Here is a 12,565-nt window from a genome sequence, read left to right on the forward strand (position 1 = left end):
TTAGAAGGGAAACAAGCAGTGAGCTGCCCCTCACTCATTGGGGTTGAGAGAGACTCAGAGCTAGAGAATGACGGTCAGCCAAAAACAACACACTCAACACAGTTAACCGAACAAAATGCAACACACAAACTGGACCATGTTGATGCTCTTTTAGATGTTTTCTGCTAGAAAGTTTTTCTGCACTGATCATATGAGTGAGGTTTCTCTCCAGTGTAATGATGCTGGTGTGTTAGTAGGATACTGTGTGTGCCACCCTGTGGTTGTGTGATGAGAAGTGATTATAATCTATAACTATTGAACAATCAGGATTGTTTTTTTTAGATTATCTCCTTAGTGTTTAGTACATAAGTAAAATATTTGTAGCATGCAAAAATTATTTTAGGTCAATCACTTTTACTTGTTGAGTTTGTGTAGTTATACCACGTCTGCACACAGTGTATCACATGTTTCTGTGTATGGGGCTATATGCAGACTGCTCAGAGTGGCCATGCTGATCCTGGTCCTCCTGGACATCAAAACCTCCTGTGTTAATGTTGTAGTTGATCGGTATAGGTTCAGCTTGTAATAATTCATCAGTATATGATGAACTATAGTAGTGTATCAGTGTCTCTAACGTTTTTTCCTGGTTTGTAGACCTGACTGTGAAAAACAAGGTCAAACTCTCTAGAATAGTTACGCTAGGTTGTTCCACCATGACAAGACTCAGGATGGTTCCCTGTGCAAAGCCAAATGTTTATTAAACATTAGTTATTCCATGTGCCATACGTTAGTTAAACCAGTAAGAAACTGGTTACAACAGACGATTTAAATGTTTCATGACATTAAAGTTTTTTAGAGAACGTGCTATTAAGTTCCCCATTAATTTTCTGATGCGACATTTGGACAACTAGCTATTTTCTCATATCACAGATACATAAACGTGCCAGCCTTGATTATTGCTAATGTTGTGATATGAACACACATGCAGATGGGTGGTGGTGGCTTAGAGTGCTCGAGCACCTGCCTCTTGCTGCAGCAGCCTACCTGAGTCCCCTTTTGCTTCCTCTTACTCTCTTGCAAGGGACAGGACGTGCAGTGCTACATGCTCATCAACTTTTGTCTTTGAGGTGTCTTCTAGCTCTACTTGTGAGCACAGATGAACCCAATTTGACCTGATGCAGCAGTTGGTCTTTATCAGTGGTAGTTCCATAATATTGGTTTAGTTTGTCACAGCCCTTCAGTGACTTAATCAGATGAACGCTAAAATATCTCTATTAAAGTTTTGGGCCTTTTTTTTTCTCCCTCGAGTTGCAGAAGACATGTTGATGCTCCTGCTGACATCAGAATTCCACATTTTGTTGCAGTGTTAAATTTTTTCTTCTCTTCGCATTTAATGTTATTCTACCTATGTAAGTTTATCATGCAGCTATGTAGAAATGTCAGAAAACGTTCAATAATATGTTAGAATCGCCTTTTTTCTTTGCAGATTCATGGTTGAAATACCATTTAAATAAATCAAACTCTAAATGTAGCCTTTGGTCAGGTACCTTTGAAGCTATTAACATCACATTATTAAACATCTAAATCTGTTTCTCACTCCAATTAACTCATTTCAGTCTGTGTTTTAAGAAAATATAAAATCAAAAGTACATTTATTTGAAATTAATGCAAAGATAAAACAGAGATTATTAAATGTTCTAGGACAAACAGTGGGGATTAATGATTGGCTAAACACATTGACTAATCATCTCTTTATAAGGGGCACAGACAGAAGCAAACTGCACACAAACACACGTTCACATGCATAAATATTTATTGAGGCCTTTACACAAATAATTACACAGGCTGCCATCTCAATAGTACACTGTCAGCCTGTGCAGCCTGTGTGAACCTAATAAAAACTTGTAACCTAAAAATTAAAGACATGAGTTGAAAATAAAAAAAGTTGGTCTGACCACGTTCAGGGCTCTAAAATGTGATGCAATGTGTTGCTGGGTTTAAAGAATACTTTGTGTATTCACAGCTTGACACTGTCTCCAGTGTAGATGCACGCATGTTGTTTTAAGGCACTATTCCGAGTAAAACATTTTCCACATTGGTCACAGCTGTACAGTTTGTCTCCTGTGTGACTGTGTTGATGTCTTTTTAAGCTACTCTTCAGAGTGAATGTCTTTCCACATTGGTCGCAGCTGTATGGCCGTTCTCCTGTATGAATTCGCTGATGAGTTTTTAGGTGACTTTTCCGAGTGAAAGTGGTCCCACATTGGACACAGTGGTATGGTTTCTCTCCAGTATGTAAACGTTCATGGACATTTAGCTGACTTGAGCGAGAGAAAGCTTTTCCACATTGGCCACACCTATAGGGTTTTTCTCCAGTATGTACACGTTTGTGAATTTTTAGCTCATTTAATTGACTGCAACTTTTCCCACACTGGTCACAGCTGTATGGCCTTTCCCCAGTGTGAATTCTTTGATGAGTTTTTAGGTTAACTAGTTGAGTAAAAGTCTTCCCACAATGGTTGCAGGTGTACGGTTTCTCTCCAGTATGAATTAGTTGATGGGTTTTTAAGTTACTTGATTGAGTAAATGTTTTCCCACATTGTTCACAACAATACAGTTTTTCTCTGGTATGTACCGCTTTATGCTTTTTTAGCTGATATTGTGCAATAAAATGTCTCCCACATAGATCACAGTTGTATGGCCTTAATGCTGTTTCCTCAGAGTGAATACATGTGGCTTGATCTAAAGATGTCCCACACTGATCACACCAGTAAGGTTTCTTTTTTGTGTGAACATGTCTGTGTTCTTTTAGTTTACTGGATGTGGTGAAAGCTTTGCCACATTTATCACAGATGTAAGGTCTCTCTCCAGTGTGAACTCTCTGATGATTCCTTAGACGCGATGGTGTTGGGAAGGCTTTGTCACACTGCTGACAATGATGATAATTAGGTGTCTTTGTGCATCTCAGTTCCTAGAGTAACAGAAATAAACAGATTAGTTACACTACAGGGTGTTAAAAACTGTCTAAACATATTTATATTTGCCTGGTGTAAATGTTAAGAACATCAATCTTTAGGGTATAGTAGTACAGGTGACATTCAAACAGTTGTCTGTGACCAGGCTGAGCAGGATTCACAAGCTAACAATTTGTTTACCAATAAAATAGCACTTTGAAAACTTTGAATCTTATTTAAAATCAGATCCCAGACAGTTCAGCCATTTTCAAACACATCAAGCTGTATGTGAAGAAAATTCCCATCACTATAATATATAAGTGTATATAACACAAAGTCATTTACTCAGCATGTTTTAAAATTTCCATTATCAACGAATTCCCAAATCTCCAGGGACTTTTTAAAAATTTTCTAACAGAATGTTTGTAGATTTAAGATAAATATTTTGAAACATGTCCAATATTAAGAATGTTTTGACAATAACTCTTGGCATAGTATCTACAGTGATGTATGAACATGTGATTACTACCAAATGTGGAGTTAGGCTTCATGAATCACAAATCCAAAAAGGTATTTATTTATTTATTAGGCTCTTAATAAAGCACAGATGAAGAAAATAATCCAGGTCTCCAGATTGGAGACTGACAGACTGTGTGACTGTTGATTTAATGCCATGTCTGGGGATAGTTCAAAATACCATCAATTTAAAGGTAAATTTAATTTAAAAACCTTACAACTTCAGTTATTAATCAACCACAAGAGCCTGAGTTTTAATCCACAAAGGGCACCTACATTACTTTTCAGTGTGATTTCATGTTTTTCCCCTGACGTCTTAACTGTTGTCAAATGAACATGTTTAACCGAAATGCTGTATTATTAAAGTCAGGTGAAAAAAAAAAAACACTTCAACTGTGAGTTTTGTAGTTTTAATATAAAGTAATTTTACTTTTGATTTCCACTGATCACCTGATTGGGATGGTACATAAAAATGAGCTTCTAACCCGCCTTCCAGGGTTGTGATTGTGATTTGTGTGCGATTAAAAAAAATAAATACTGAATCACTCACTCTATTTGCTAAAGCTATTAAAAAGCTATTAGCTATAAAGCTATTGTCCAGCAGATGGAGACAAACACTGGCAATGACTTCTTCAGTGAGCAGTACCACTGGCTCCAAAGTTTTGTGGATCCAATTTGCTTACTGGGCAGCAGGATGTGCTGAGGAAGCTGTAGGCACTTTACATCATTTGGTTCAGAATCACTTGGTGGTGACAGTTTTGTTTGTTTCCTTTTGTTGGTTTTCCTCTGCTTGTAATTGTAATCAGGCACATATTTTAACAGACCAACTCAGCGGCACCTTTTTAAAATTTCCCCTGGTCTAAACTGGACATCATTGACTCTCACTTTCTGAGATCTTTCATTTAAAAAGTTAGTCGTGGGTTGATTAACTTTTTAAGGAAAGATCTCAGAAAGTCAAAGTCAATGATGTTCTTTCACCACTTCGTTTTAACTCACCAGTGTCAACCTAACTGTGAGGGCAGAAACAGTCTGTTTGCCAATGATTCAGTGATTGCATTGATTCTCTGTGACACTGACAGTGTCCATGGTCCAGCGATGGATGTTTTTAGCAAAGGGTGCAAACATTCCTTTTTGAACAAAATGTTTCAAGAACTTTAGAGATTATCATTGACTTTCGGAGGAAATCTTTACCTGCTTGTATCTATGGTTGACACTTTTGACATGGTGCAACAGTATGAATAAACCAGCTTAAACCCAAAAAAACATTTAATAAAATTACAGTATAATTAACTCCATAAAACAAATCGCTAAGACATCCAAAAGAACCGAGGATCAATGAGCGGACTCAGACTTCATAACACATATCATATCATATCAAATTCCACCTTCACTTTAGTTTCAGGTTGTAGGTGACTGCAGCTACAACAGTTTCTTGGTCAAAACAAGACCAGTTTATTAATCATCCTAATTATTTATTGGAACAAAAATATCTGCTGTTTAACCTTCTTACATGTCATTAAAAGGTCAAATTCAGTCATCTTTTCAGGGGCAATTTTAAAACTACATCCATGTTTTTATTTTAAAAGAAATACGACAAAATTAACAAAACAAAACGATTACACTTTAATCCCTTTATAGCCAGTATTATTTTTGATATTTAGAATATTCTAAATGGATTATTGTTGTTACTCAGCACCGACCTGCTGACTGCTGGGACCAGCGGGGTCGTAGCTCTGGTTGTCCCCCTCCTCCTGAGGTCCCTTCCGGTTCTCACACTGCTCCTGGTCAAATAAATCTGGGTCCTGGTTCTCCTCCTTTATTATTACACTAATGTAGTGATCCTGCTCAGTGGAGTCCGGGTCCTCTTGTTCCTTCTTTATTCCGCTAAAATGATGATCCTGGTCGGTGGAGTCGATGTCCTGGTCTTCCTCCTTTATTATTACGCTAATGTAGTGATCCTGCTCGGTTGCGTCCAGTTCCTGGTTCTCCTCTTTTATTGAGCTAATGTAGTGATCCTGCTTGGTGGAGTTTCGGTCTTGCTTCTCATCCTTTACTCTGCTTATATTCTGGCCCACGGCGATAAAAGCCGGAACCATCATCTCCTCTTTTACTCCGCTATTGAAACGATCCTGGTCGATCGGACCCGGGACCCGCTTCTGCTCCATTCCGTTCTTTCGTTGGTTCTGGTCAGTTAAACAGGCCCCTGTTCTCTTTCTGTCGCCGCCATTTTGTACCTGCACCTCCCTCTACTTGCGACCTCACATTCTCGCGGTAACTACAACAAACCTTCAGCAGCCTTCGGCCCCTTAGTTAGTGTTGCTAAGGTGACAGATGATCCTCCGGAAACTGGGAGGCAGCTTCATATTGATTTGGTTTATTACCTTTTGCTGTGTGAGCTGCTTTAAACTCACCATCCTGTTCATGACGCACTAACAAAACTGTTCTTCTATCAACATATGATACGATGAGGACAAAAAGATTCGATCAGATTGTTATGAGAAAAACACAAAGGAAACACTGATGCTTTATTGTTTCTAATTCTAACTGCTTGTATTATATTTGTTGAACATGCCCCAAATGTTAAGGTACCTTTAGGAGATGTATCAGCACTTTCTGTGTCAATCTACTAACGAAATACAAAAGTCATTATTTACAGTACCTTTAGGTTGGTTCAGCGGAGGACAGCGTGGACGTCACTAAGAAAAAAAATATCATCATAACATGTTGGCAGCAGAAGCTTCAGTGATTACCCTGTAATGCCAATGACTGCTGTGCCACCTTAAAAGAAAAGAAAAATGAAGGTACGTTCACGGCCTCTTACCTTGGTCAAACACTGCAACAGCTTAAAATCAATTGTTCCCCTGTCATTATGAGTTATTCAGATGATGACAAAGTTATTTATTGATGTACGTTTGACAATTAATATTAGATTCCGTTGTTTTTATCGTGTGACAATCCCAGAATACACTAAAGGACAAAATATATTTAATATATAACAAAGAATACATACATGATAAATGAAATGCATTTATTAAGATGAATTTACTTCATTCCCATGATTGCACTGTTGCAGACCAGCAGGGGTGTTTGTGTGGCTTTAAAAGAGCTTTATCTCGGTCAGTATGCACAGAGAACAATCAGAAGTGAAATAACAAAAAGTCAAAAGGTGCGTACATTAGTACATTAGTGATGGGCAGAAACAAAACGCGCTTCAAAACATTTACCACACTTCTGTTTTGAAACACCTCTTCGGAGTCAGTTGATATATATTCAAATGAGTTCAAGCTGATCCCCAGTCAGAGATAGCGGAGCTCTCAAACGCTGACACTGCGTGGGAGCAGTTTTATTTGGTCCAACCCAATTTGACAAAATGCATCATTTGGGGTCTGTATAATATTGCAACAAATCTCTCTATCCCTGCAGCATCTGTTCAAACAGAAGCAAAAGAAGAAACCGATAAAATCCCAAAACATTAAAACTAATTGTTTTTCTCAATAAAAACTCATTCATCTATATATCCTCAGTCACAGAGCATCTCATTCCACAATGAAAGGCTACTTAATATCCATTTGTTCCACTAAAATGAGTTCATTCCCAAATTAAAGTATAGCACGTGCATGTAAATACCAATGCCTTGCAATCAAATATAAATATGATTTACAATTATTACATTCACATTTACATTTAGTCATTGAGTAATTTGGCAGTTTTATCAAAGTTACAAATTGTGGTGTTTTTATGTATTCTTCTTTATATTTAAGTGGATGAGAAGGTGCAGAGGAGTTCTGTTTTCAGCAGTATTTAAATAATGGGAGTGAGGATGCAGTTTGACAGCTCATTCAGTTTATTTACACACATTCTCATACTAAATACGACTGAAAGTACCACATATTTTTTGCAGAATTCTAAAATTGGCAATTCTTCAAAGAACAGTATGTTCTCCAAATCACCATGTTTCCATGAGATCTACATACAGTAGGTTTCCAAAGTGCTGATTCAAATGCTTCCAAAATCTGAACCATTTTCTAAATTGATTGCTTTAAAAGGTTCAAAGCTTCAGAAAGCCTCAACTCTCCCGTCACTAGCATACATACAGAGATGAGTAGTAAAGTTGCCGGGGTGAACTATGGAAATAAGAAAAGAGACAAAGGGAATAGAAAATACAAGCCAGGAAACAGGGAGTAGAGAAGGAAGGAGACCGAGAAAAAGCTGGGCTGGAAGAGAGAGAATGAGACTGAGAGGGAGAGTGCAGGTATGGGAATTGGAACTGGGTTTAACAGTGGGTCGAGCAAGGCAGGTAAACAGAGTCCAGAGTGGGACTCACAAGATTAGTGAGGCACCCTCTCACTCTCACACAGCCAAGATATTGTATTTGAAGAGAAAAGACTACAAGTAATAGAAGTTAAAGTATAACAAGTCTAAATAGAAAATTATTCAATCTGTAAAATCAGACCGAAAAGCAACAGTTTGTTGACATTAAGGCAATGAGGCAGGTTTCACAAACTTAACAAAGTGTCCAGGCAAACAGTCCGAACAGTGAATACATGAGGAAAACACACAAGTGAAGTAACAGATTATAAGCTGGAACATAAAACAGGTGTCATATCAATATACAATAAAAATATTTGCTAGCTACAAATGTGCTCTAATCTAAATAATCTGTGATATGTGATCTATTTTATTAGGAGAGTTATTACACACTAACCCAGTTACTGTTGTTGTTTTTGAGACTCCCAGACTGTGTGAGGCTGGGTTCCTCTCCAGTGAGGTAAAGGTAACGGTGACAAAGGCCAAACACAGAACATATGAGGATTTGTATGCTAGATTAGACACTGAGGAGGGAGAAATCCATTTGTACAAGCTGATGAGCCATGGTGATGGACAGGCAACCATATTTGCTATGAGTATCAGTTCACCGATTTTCTCACACTGATTACAGTAGTTGAATTTCTTGCATTAACCTTGCAGTTGATGTTTGTGTTAACTAGTTATAGGTTTTACAACTGTGACTAGTCTGGAAAGCTCTTGTACGTTAGTTACAACTGCAGCCCCACACTGGTTTTCTCCAGCGTGAACTTGGTGCACTTTTAAATGAGCCTTTTGAGTGAAAGCTTTTCCATATCGATCGAGAAGGGTTTCTCTCCAGTGTGTATGCGCTGATGAGCTTCCAAGTTACCTAAAGTAGTGAAAACCTTTCCTCACTGGTCACACCTGCTGTTTTTCACTAGTGTGAATGTGCTGGTGGAGTGTCAGATATTTTGGTCATAAAAACCTTCCCACACTGGTAACAACTATATGCTTTTTTACTAGTGTGATTGTGTTGGTCGACATTTAAGGAATTCAACAAGAAGAAAGCTGCATGAATGGGTTGGTGACAAATCAGATGAAACTGCCTAGTAAATGCTTTTCCACAATGGACACAGCTGTACATTGGGGCGGCTGTAGCTCAGTTAGTAAGGCAGTTGACCATGGTCAGTGACCAGTGGTCAGTGGTTCAATCCCTGCTCCTGGCTACAAGTCGAAGTGTCCTTGGGCAAGACACTGAACCAAGTTGCTCCCGGTGGGTCAGGTGAGCACCTTGCATGGCAGCCACCGCCATTGGTGTGTGAGTGTGTGTGTGAATGGATGAATGGGAAGCTACATTGTAAAGCGCTTTGGATAAAAGCGCTATATAAGCGACTACCATTACCATATTACCATTTACATTTGTCCATTGGGAATGCATTGATGAACTTTAAGGGCACCCTGCGCAGAGAAATGTTTCCCACATTGGTCACAACTGTAAAGTTTCTCTCCAGTATGAATAAGTTGGTGGGTTCTTAAGTACCTTAACTGTGTAAATGTCTTCCCACTGGGTTACACAGTCTGTTTGTGTTAACTAGTTATAGTGTTTGGCCTTTGTCACCGTTACCTTTACCTCACTGGAGAGGAACCCAGCCTCACACAGTCTGGGACTGTGTCTCAAAAACAACAACAGTAACTGGGTTAGTGTGTAATAACTCTCCTAATAAAAAAAAAATTAGATCACATATCACAGATTATTTAGATTAGAGCACATTTGTAGCTAGCAAATATTTTTATTGTATTTTGATATGACACCTGTTTTATGTTCCAGCTTATAATCTGTTACTTCACTTGTGTGTTTTCCTCATGTATTCACTGTTCGGACTGTTTGCCTGGACACTTTGTTAAGTTTGTGAAACTTGCCTCATTGTCAAGAAACTGTTGCTTTTCGGTCTGATTTTACAGATTGAATAATTTTCTATTTAGACTTGTTATACTTTAACTTCTATTACTTGTAGTCTTTTCTCTTCAAATACAATATCTTGGCTGTGTGAGAGTGAGAGGGTGCCTCACTAATTTTGTGAGTCCCACTCTGGACTCTGTTTACCTGCCTTGCTCGACCCACTGTTAAACCCAGTTCCAATTCCCATACCTGCACTCTCCCTCTCAGTCTCATTCTCTCTCTTCCAGCCCAGCTTTTTCTCGGTCTCCTTCCTTCTCTACTCCCTGTTTCCTGGCTTGTATTTTCTATTCCCTTTGTCTACTACTCTCCTTTCGGCTTATCCCGTGAGTTCGGGGTCGCCACAGCGGATCATCGTCCGCATGTTGATTTGGCACAGTTTTTACGCCGGATGCCCTTCCTGACGTAACCCTCCCCAATTTCTACCGGGCTTGGACCGGCACTGCATCGCTGGGGAGGGGGAATGGGCTGTTAGGGGTTCAGGGTCTTGCCCAGGGACACTTCGACATATAGCCAGGGTCCTTAAGCAACTGCCTTTACCAACTGAGCTATAGCCGCCCCCTCATTTTCTATTCCCTTTGTCTCTTTTCTTATTTCCATAGTTCACCCCGGCAACTTTACTACTCATCTCTGTATGTATGCTAGTGACGGGAGAGTTGAGGCTTTCTGAAGCTTTGAACCTTTTAAAGCAATCAATTTAGAAAATGGTTCAGATTTTGGAAGCATTTGAATCAGCACTTTGGAAACCTACTGTATGTAGATCTCATGGAAACATGGTGATTTGGAGAACATACTGTTCTTTGAAGAATTGCCAATTTTAGAATTCTGCAAAAAATATGTGGTACTTTCAGTCGTATTTAGTATAATTATGTGTGTAAATAAACTGAATGAGCTGTCAAACTGCATCCTCACTCCCACATTGGTCACAGCTGTTTTTCCTCGGTGTGACTATGCTGATGGGTCTTCAGGTGAGTTGAGGAGTTGAACGTTTTCCCACAATGGATGCAAATGTATGAATTTTTACCAGTGTGAATAAGTTTATGGACCTTAAGGTTATACAGCTGAGCAAATGCTTTCCCACATAGTTCAAAGTGATAATATTTCTTCCCAGCATGAAGAAGTTGGTGGTTTTTTAGGGAACCCACACTGGTTACAGCTGTGTTGCTTCTCTCCAGTATGAATGATTTTGCGGGTCTTCAGGTTATATACATTACTGAAAGCTTTCCCACACTCGTCACAGTTGTAAAGTCTCTTTCCACTGTGAACTTTCTGATGAATCTTCAAGTATTTGGATGTTGTAAAGTCCTTATTACAGTGTTGACGGCAGTGAGGTTTAAGTCTATTTGCTCCTCTCTGTTTCTATACCAACATACAGACGCACAAAGAGAGTTAGTGAGCTGCCAGGGGGGAAGAATCTAAAATGAACCTACAGTACATGTAGAGCAAGTAGTTTGGGGTTGTTGTAAGTTGGAAAAATATTTGTATCGAGGCCTCTAATAAAATTTCATGGATGACAATAGATTCTTGAACTGCTTATACATCCACAATATATTTTGACTTACATTGTGTCAAATATAGGATACAGTGTTCTGGGAACTTAACACACAACGTGACAACAATTGCGGCTGGGACCGATTTTCAGAGTTGCACACTCTCTTACTCTGGACATCTCAAACTAAAACAATTTGACCACTTTTAATTTGAATCCCTTTGACCCTTACAACTTATTTTTATGTTTGGTATTGTTGTTGCATCACCCAGTTGCACTTGACCTTCACGCTAAAGAGATTTTCTGATATTCTTTCTCAGGTAGAAAGTGAAACCCATAATTATATACAGCAGCCCTGGCTAAGGCAGCAATCTGTACATAGTGTCTCTCACTGTGGACACCCAGAGCCTTAGCAGTAGCTTTCAGACTGATGTGTTGGCATTTGGCTGTTGTTTTTGGATGTAATGACAAAAAGGGTGAATACTTTTTTCTTGAGCCCCCAAAATATGATTTGACCCCTGCTGCCCACCAAATCAACTGACTGAGGAGCTGGCTGAATGGGGAAAGGCAATTCCAACTGTGCCAAAAGCCGTGCAGTCTGCCGAAAGAAGGAAGCAGAAGAAGAAGCCACATTTCTAAACCTTAATAATTAACTCCTCACTTTTTGTGGACGTTTTTCCCAAAAGACACGGCAACAGGTGAATTTAAGCTGTTCTAAAAAGAATGTTGTTAATTTACATTTTAAGAATGTTTTTAATTTATTTTAAAGACTTGGTTTTAAAAACACCCTGTTATTTAATTTTTTTTCAATTTGTTTTGTTCACCCAAGATGTGGAAGCAGCTACAAAAAATCAAGCTGTATTGAAAATAATTTGAAACGTTGTGTTTGTGACCATTGTGCAAGAAGATGCTGCGTTGGCCAATCACATTCCCAATATAGGACTTTGTACGTTGTCTTGATTTGCTGGTATAGATACTGAACAAACATTTTGTAGCCTCTGGAACAACTCAGAAAAAACTGTGACTGTTTAGTGTGGATTTTGCAAAGCGGATCTAAAACCAAGATGACCACCTGGAAACAGGTCTGCCCACGCTGCCCTTTTGATCACAGGGGCGAGAAGACCAGTCTGCTTTGCTACGTCCAGAGGGGTCGTCGTTCCGGTGATCCTGGCCCTGGGTTTCTTAGTGGATTTTACATTTGTAGTCATCCTGGTCGATGTAATCCTGGTTTTTCTCTTTGATTTCACTCTTCTTTAAATTAAATGGTCTCCACTTTTCTACCTATTGGCACTCAAAGCGCTTCACACTGCTTCTCATTCACCCATTCGCACTCACAATCACACACACACGTGCACATTAACCAAGTATCCTGTGTTATAAATA

The 12,565-nt window shown here is 39.0% G+C and overlaps 1 protein-coding gene across 1 annotated transcript; it reads right to left on the reverse strand.

Moving 5' to 3' along the window:
- Positions 1-1,601: 1,601 nt before the first annotated feature.
- LOC137136999 (zinc finger protein 436-like) lies at positions 1,602-6,028 on the reverse strand. Its single transcript, XM_067522848.1, has 2 exons — positions 5,150-6,028; positions 1,602-2,950 (listed from the first exon to the last, which is right to left on the reverse strand). The coding sequence occupies exons 1-2, from the start codon at positions 5,612-5,614 to the stop codon at positions 1,997-1,999; spliced, it is 1,419 nt and encodes a 472-aa protein (XP_067378949.1). The 5' UTR covers positions 5,615-6,028; the 3' UTR covers positions 1,602-1,996.
- Between the last annotated feature and the right edge of the window lie 6,537 nt (positions 6,029-12,565).

The sequence above is a fragment of the Channa argus genome, chromosome 12 (assembly GCF_033026475.1).
Source record: "Channa argus isolate prfri chromosome 12, Channa argus male v1.0, whole genome shotgun sequence".
Classification (NCBI taxonomy): Eukaryota; Metazoa; Chordata; class Actinopteri; order Anabantiformes; family Channidae; genus Channa; species Channa argus.

Excerpts from the sequence above, each read along its gene's own strand:
- LOC137136999 (XM_067522848.1), bottom strand. The coding sequence starts at position 5,614 with ATGGAGCAGAAGCGGGTCCCGGGTCCGATCGACCAGGATCGTTTCAAT. Across the intron at positions 2,951-5,149 it reads CTGGTCCCAGCAGTCAGCAG|GAACTGAGATGCACAAAGAC; the intron begins GTCGGTGCTGAG and ends CTGTTACTCTAG.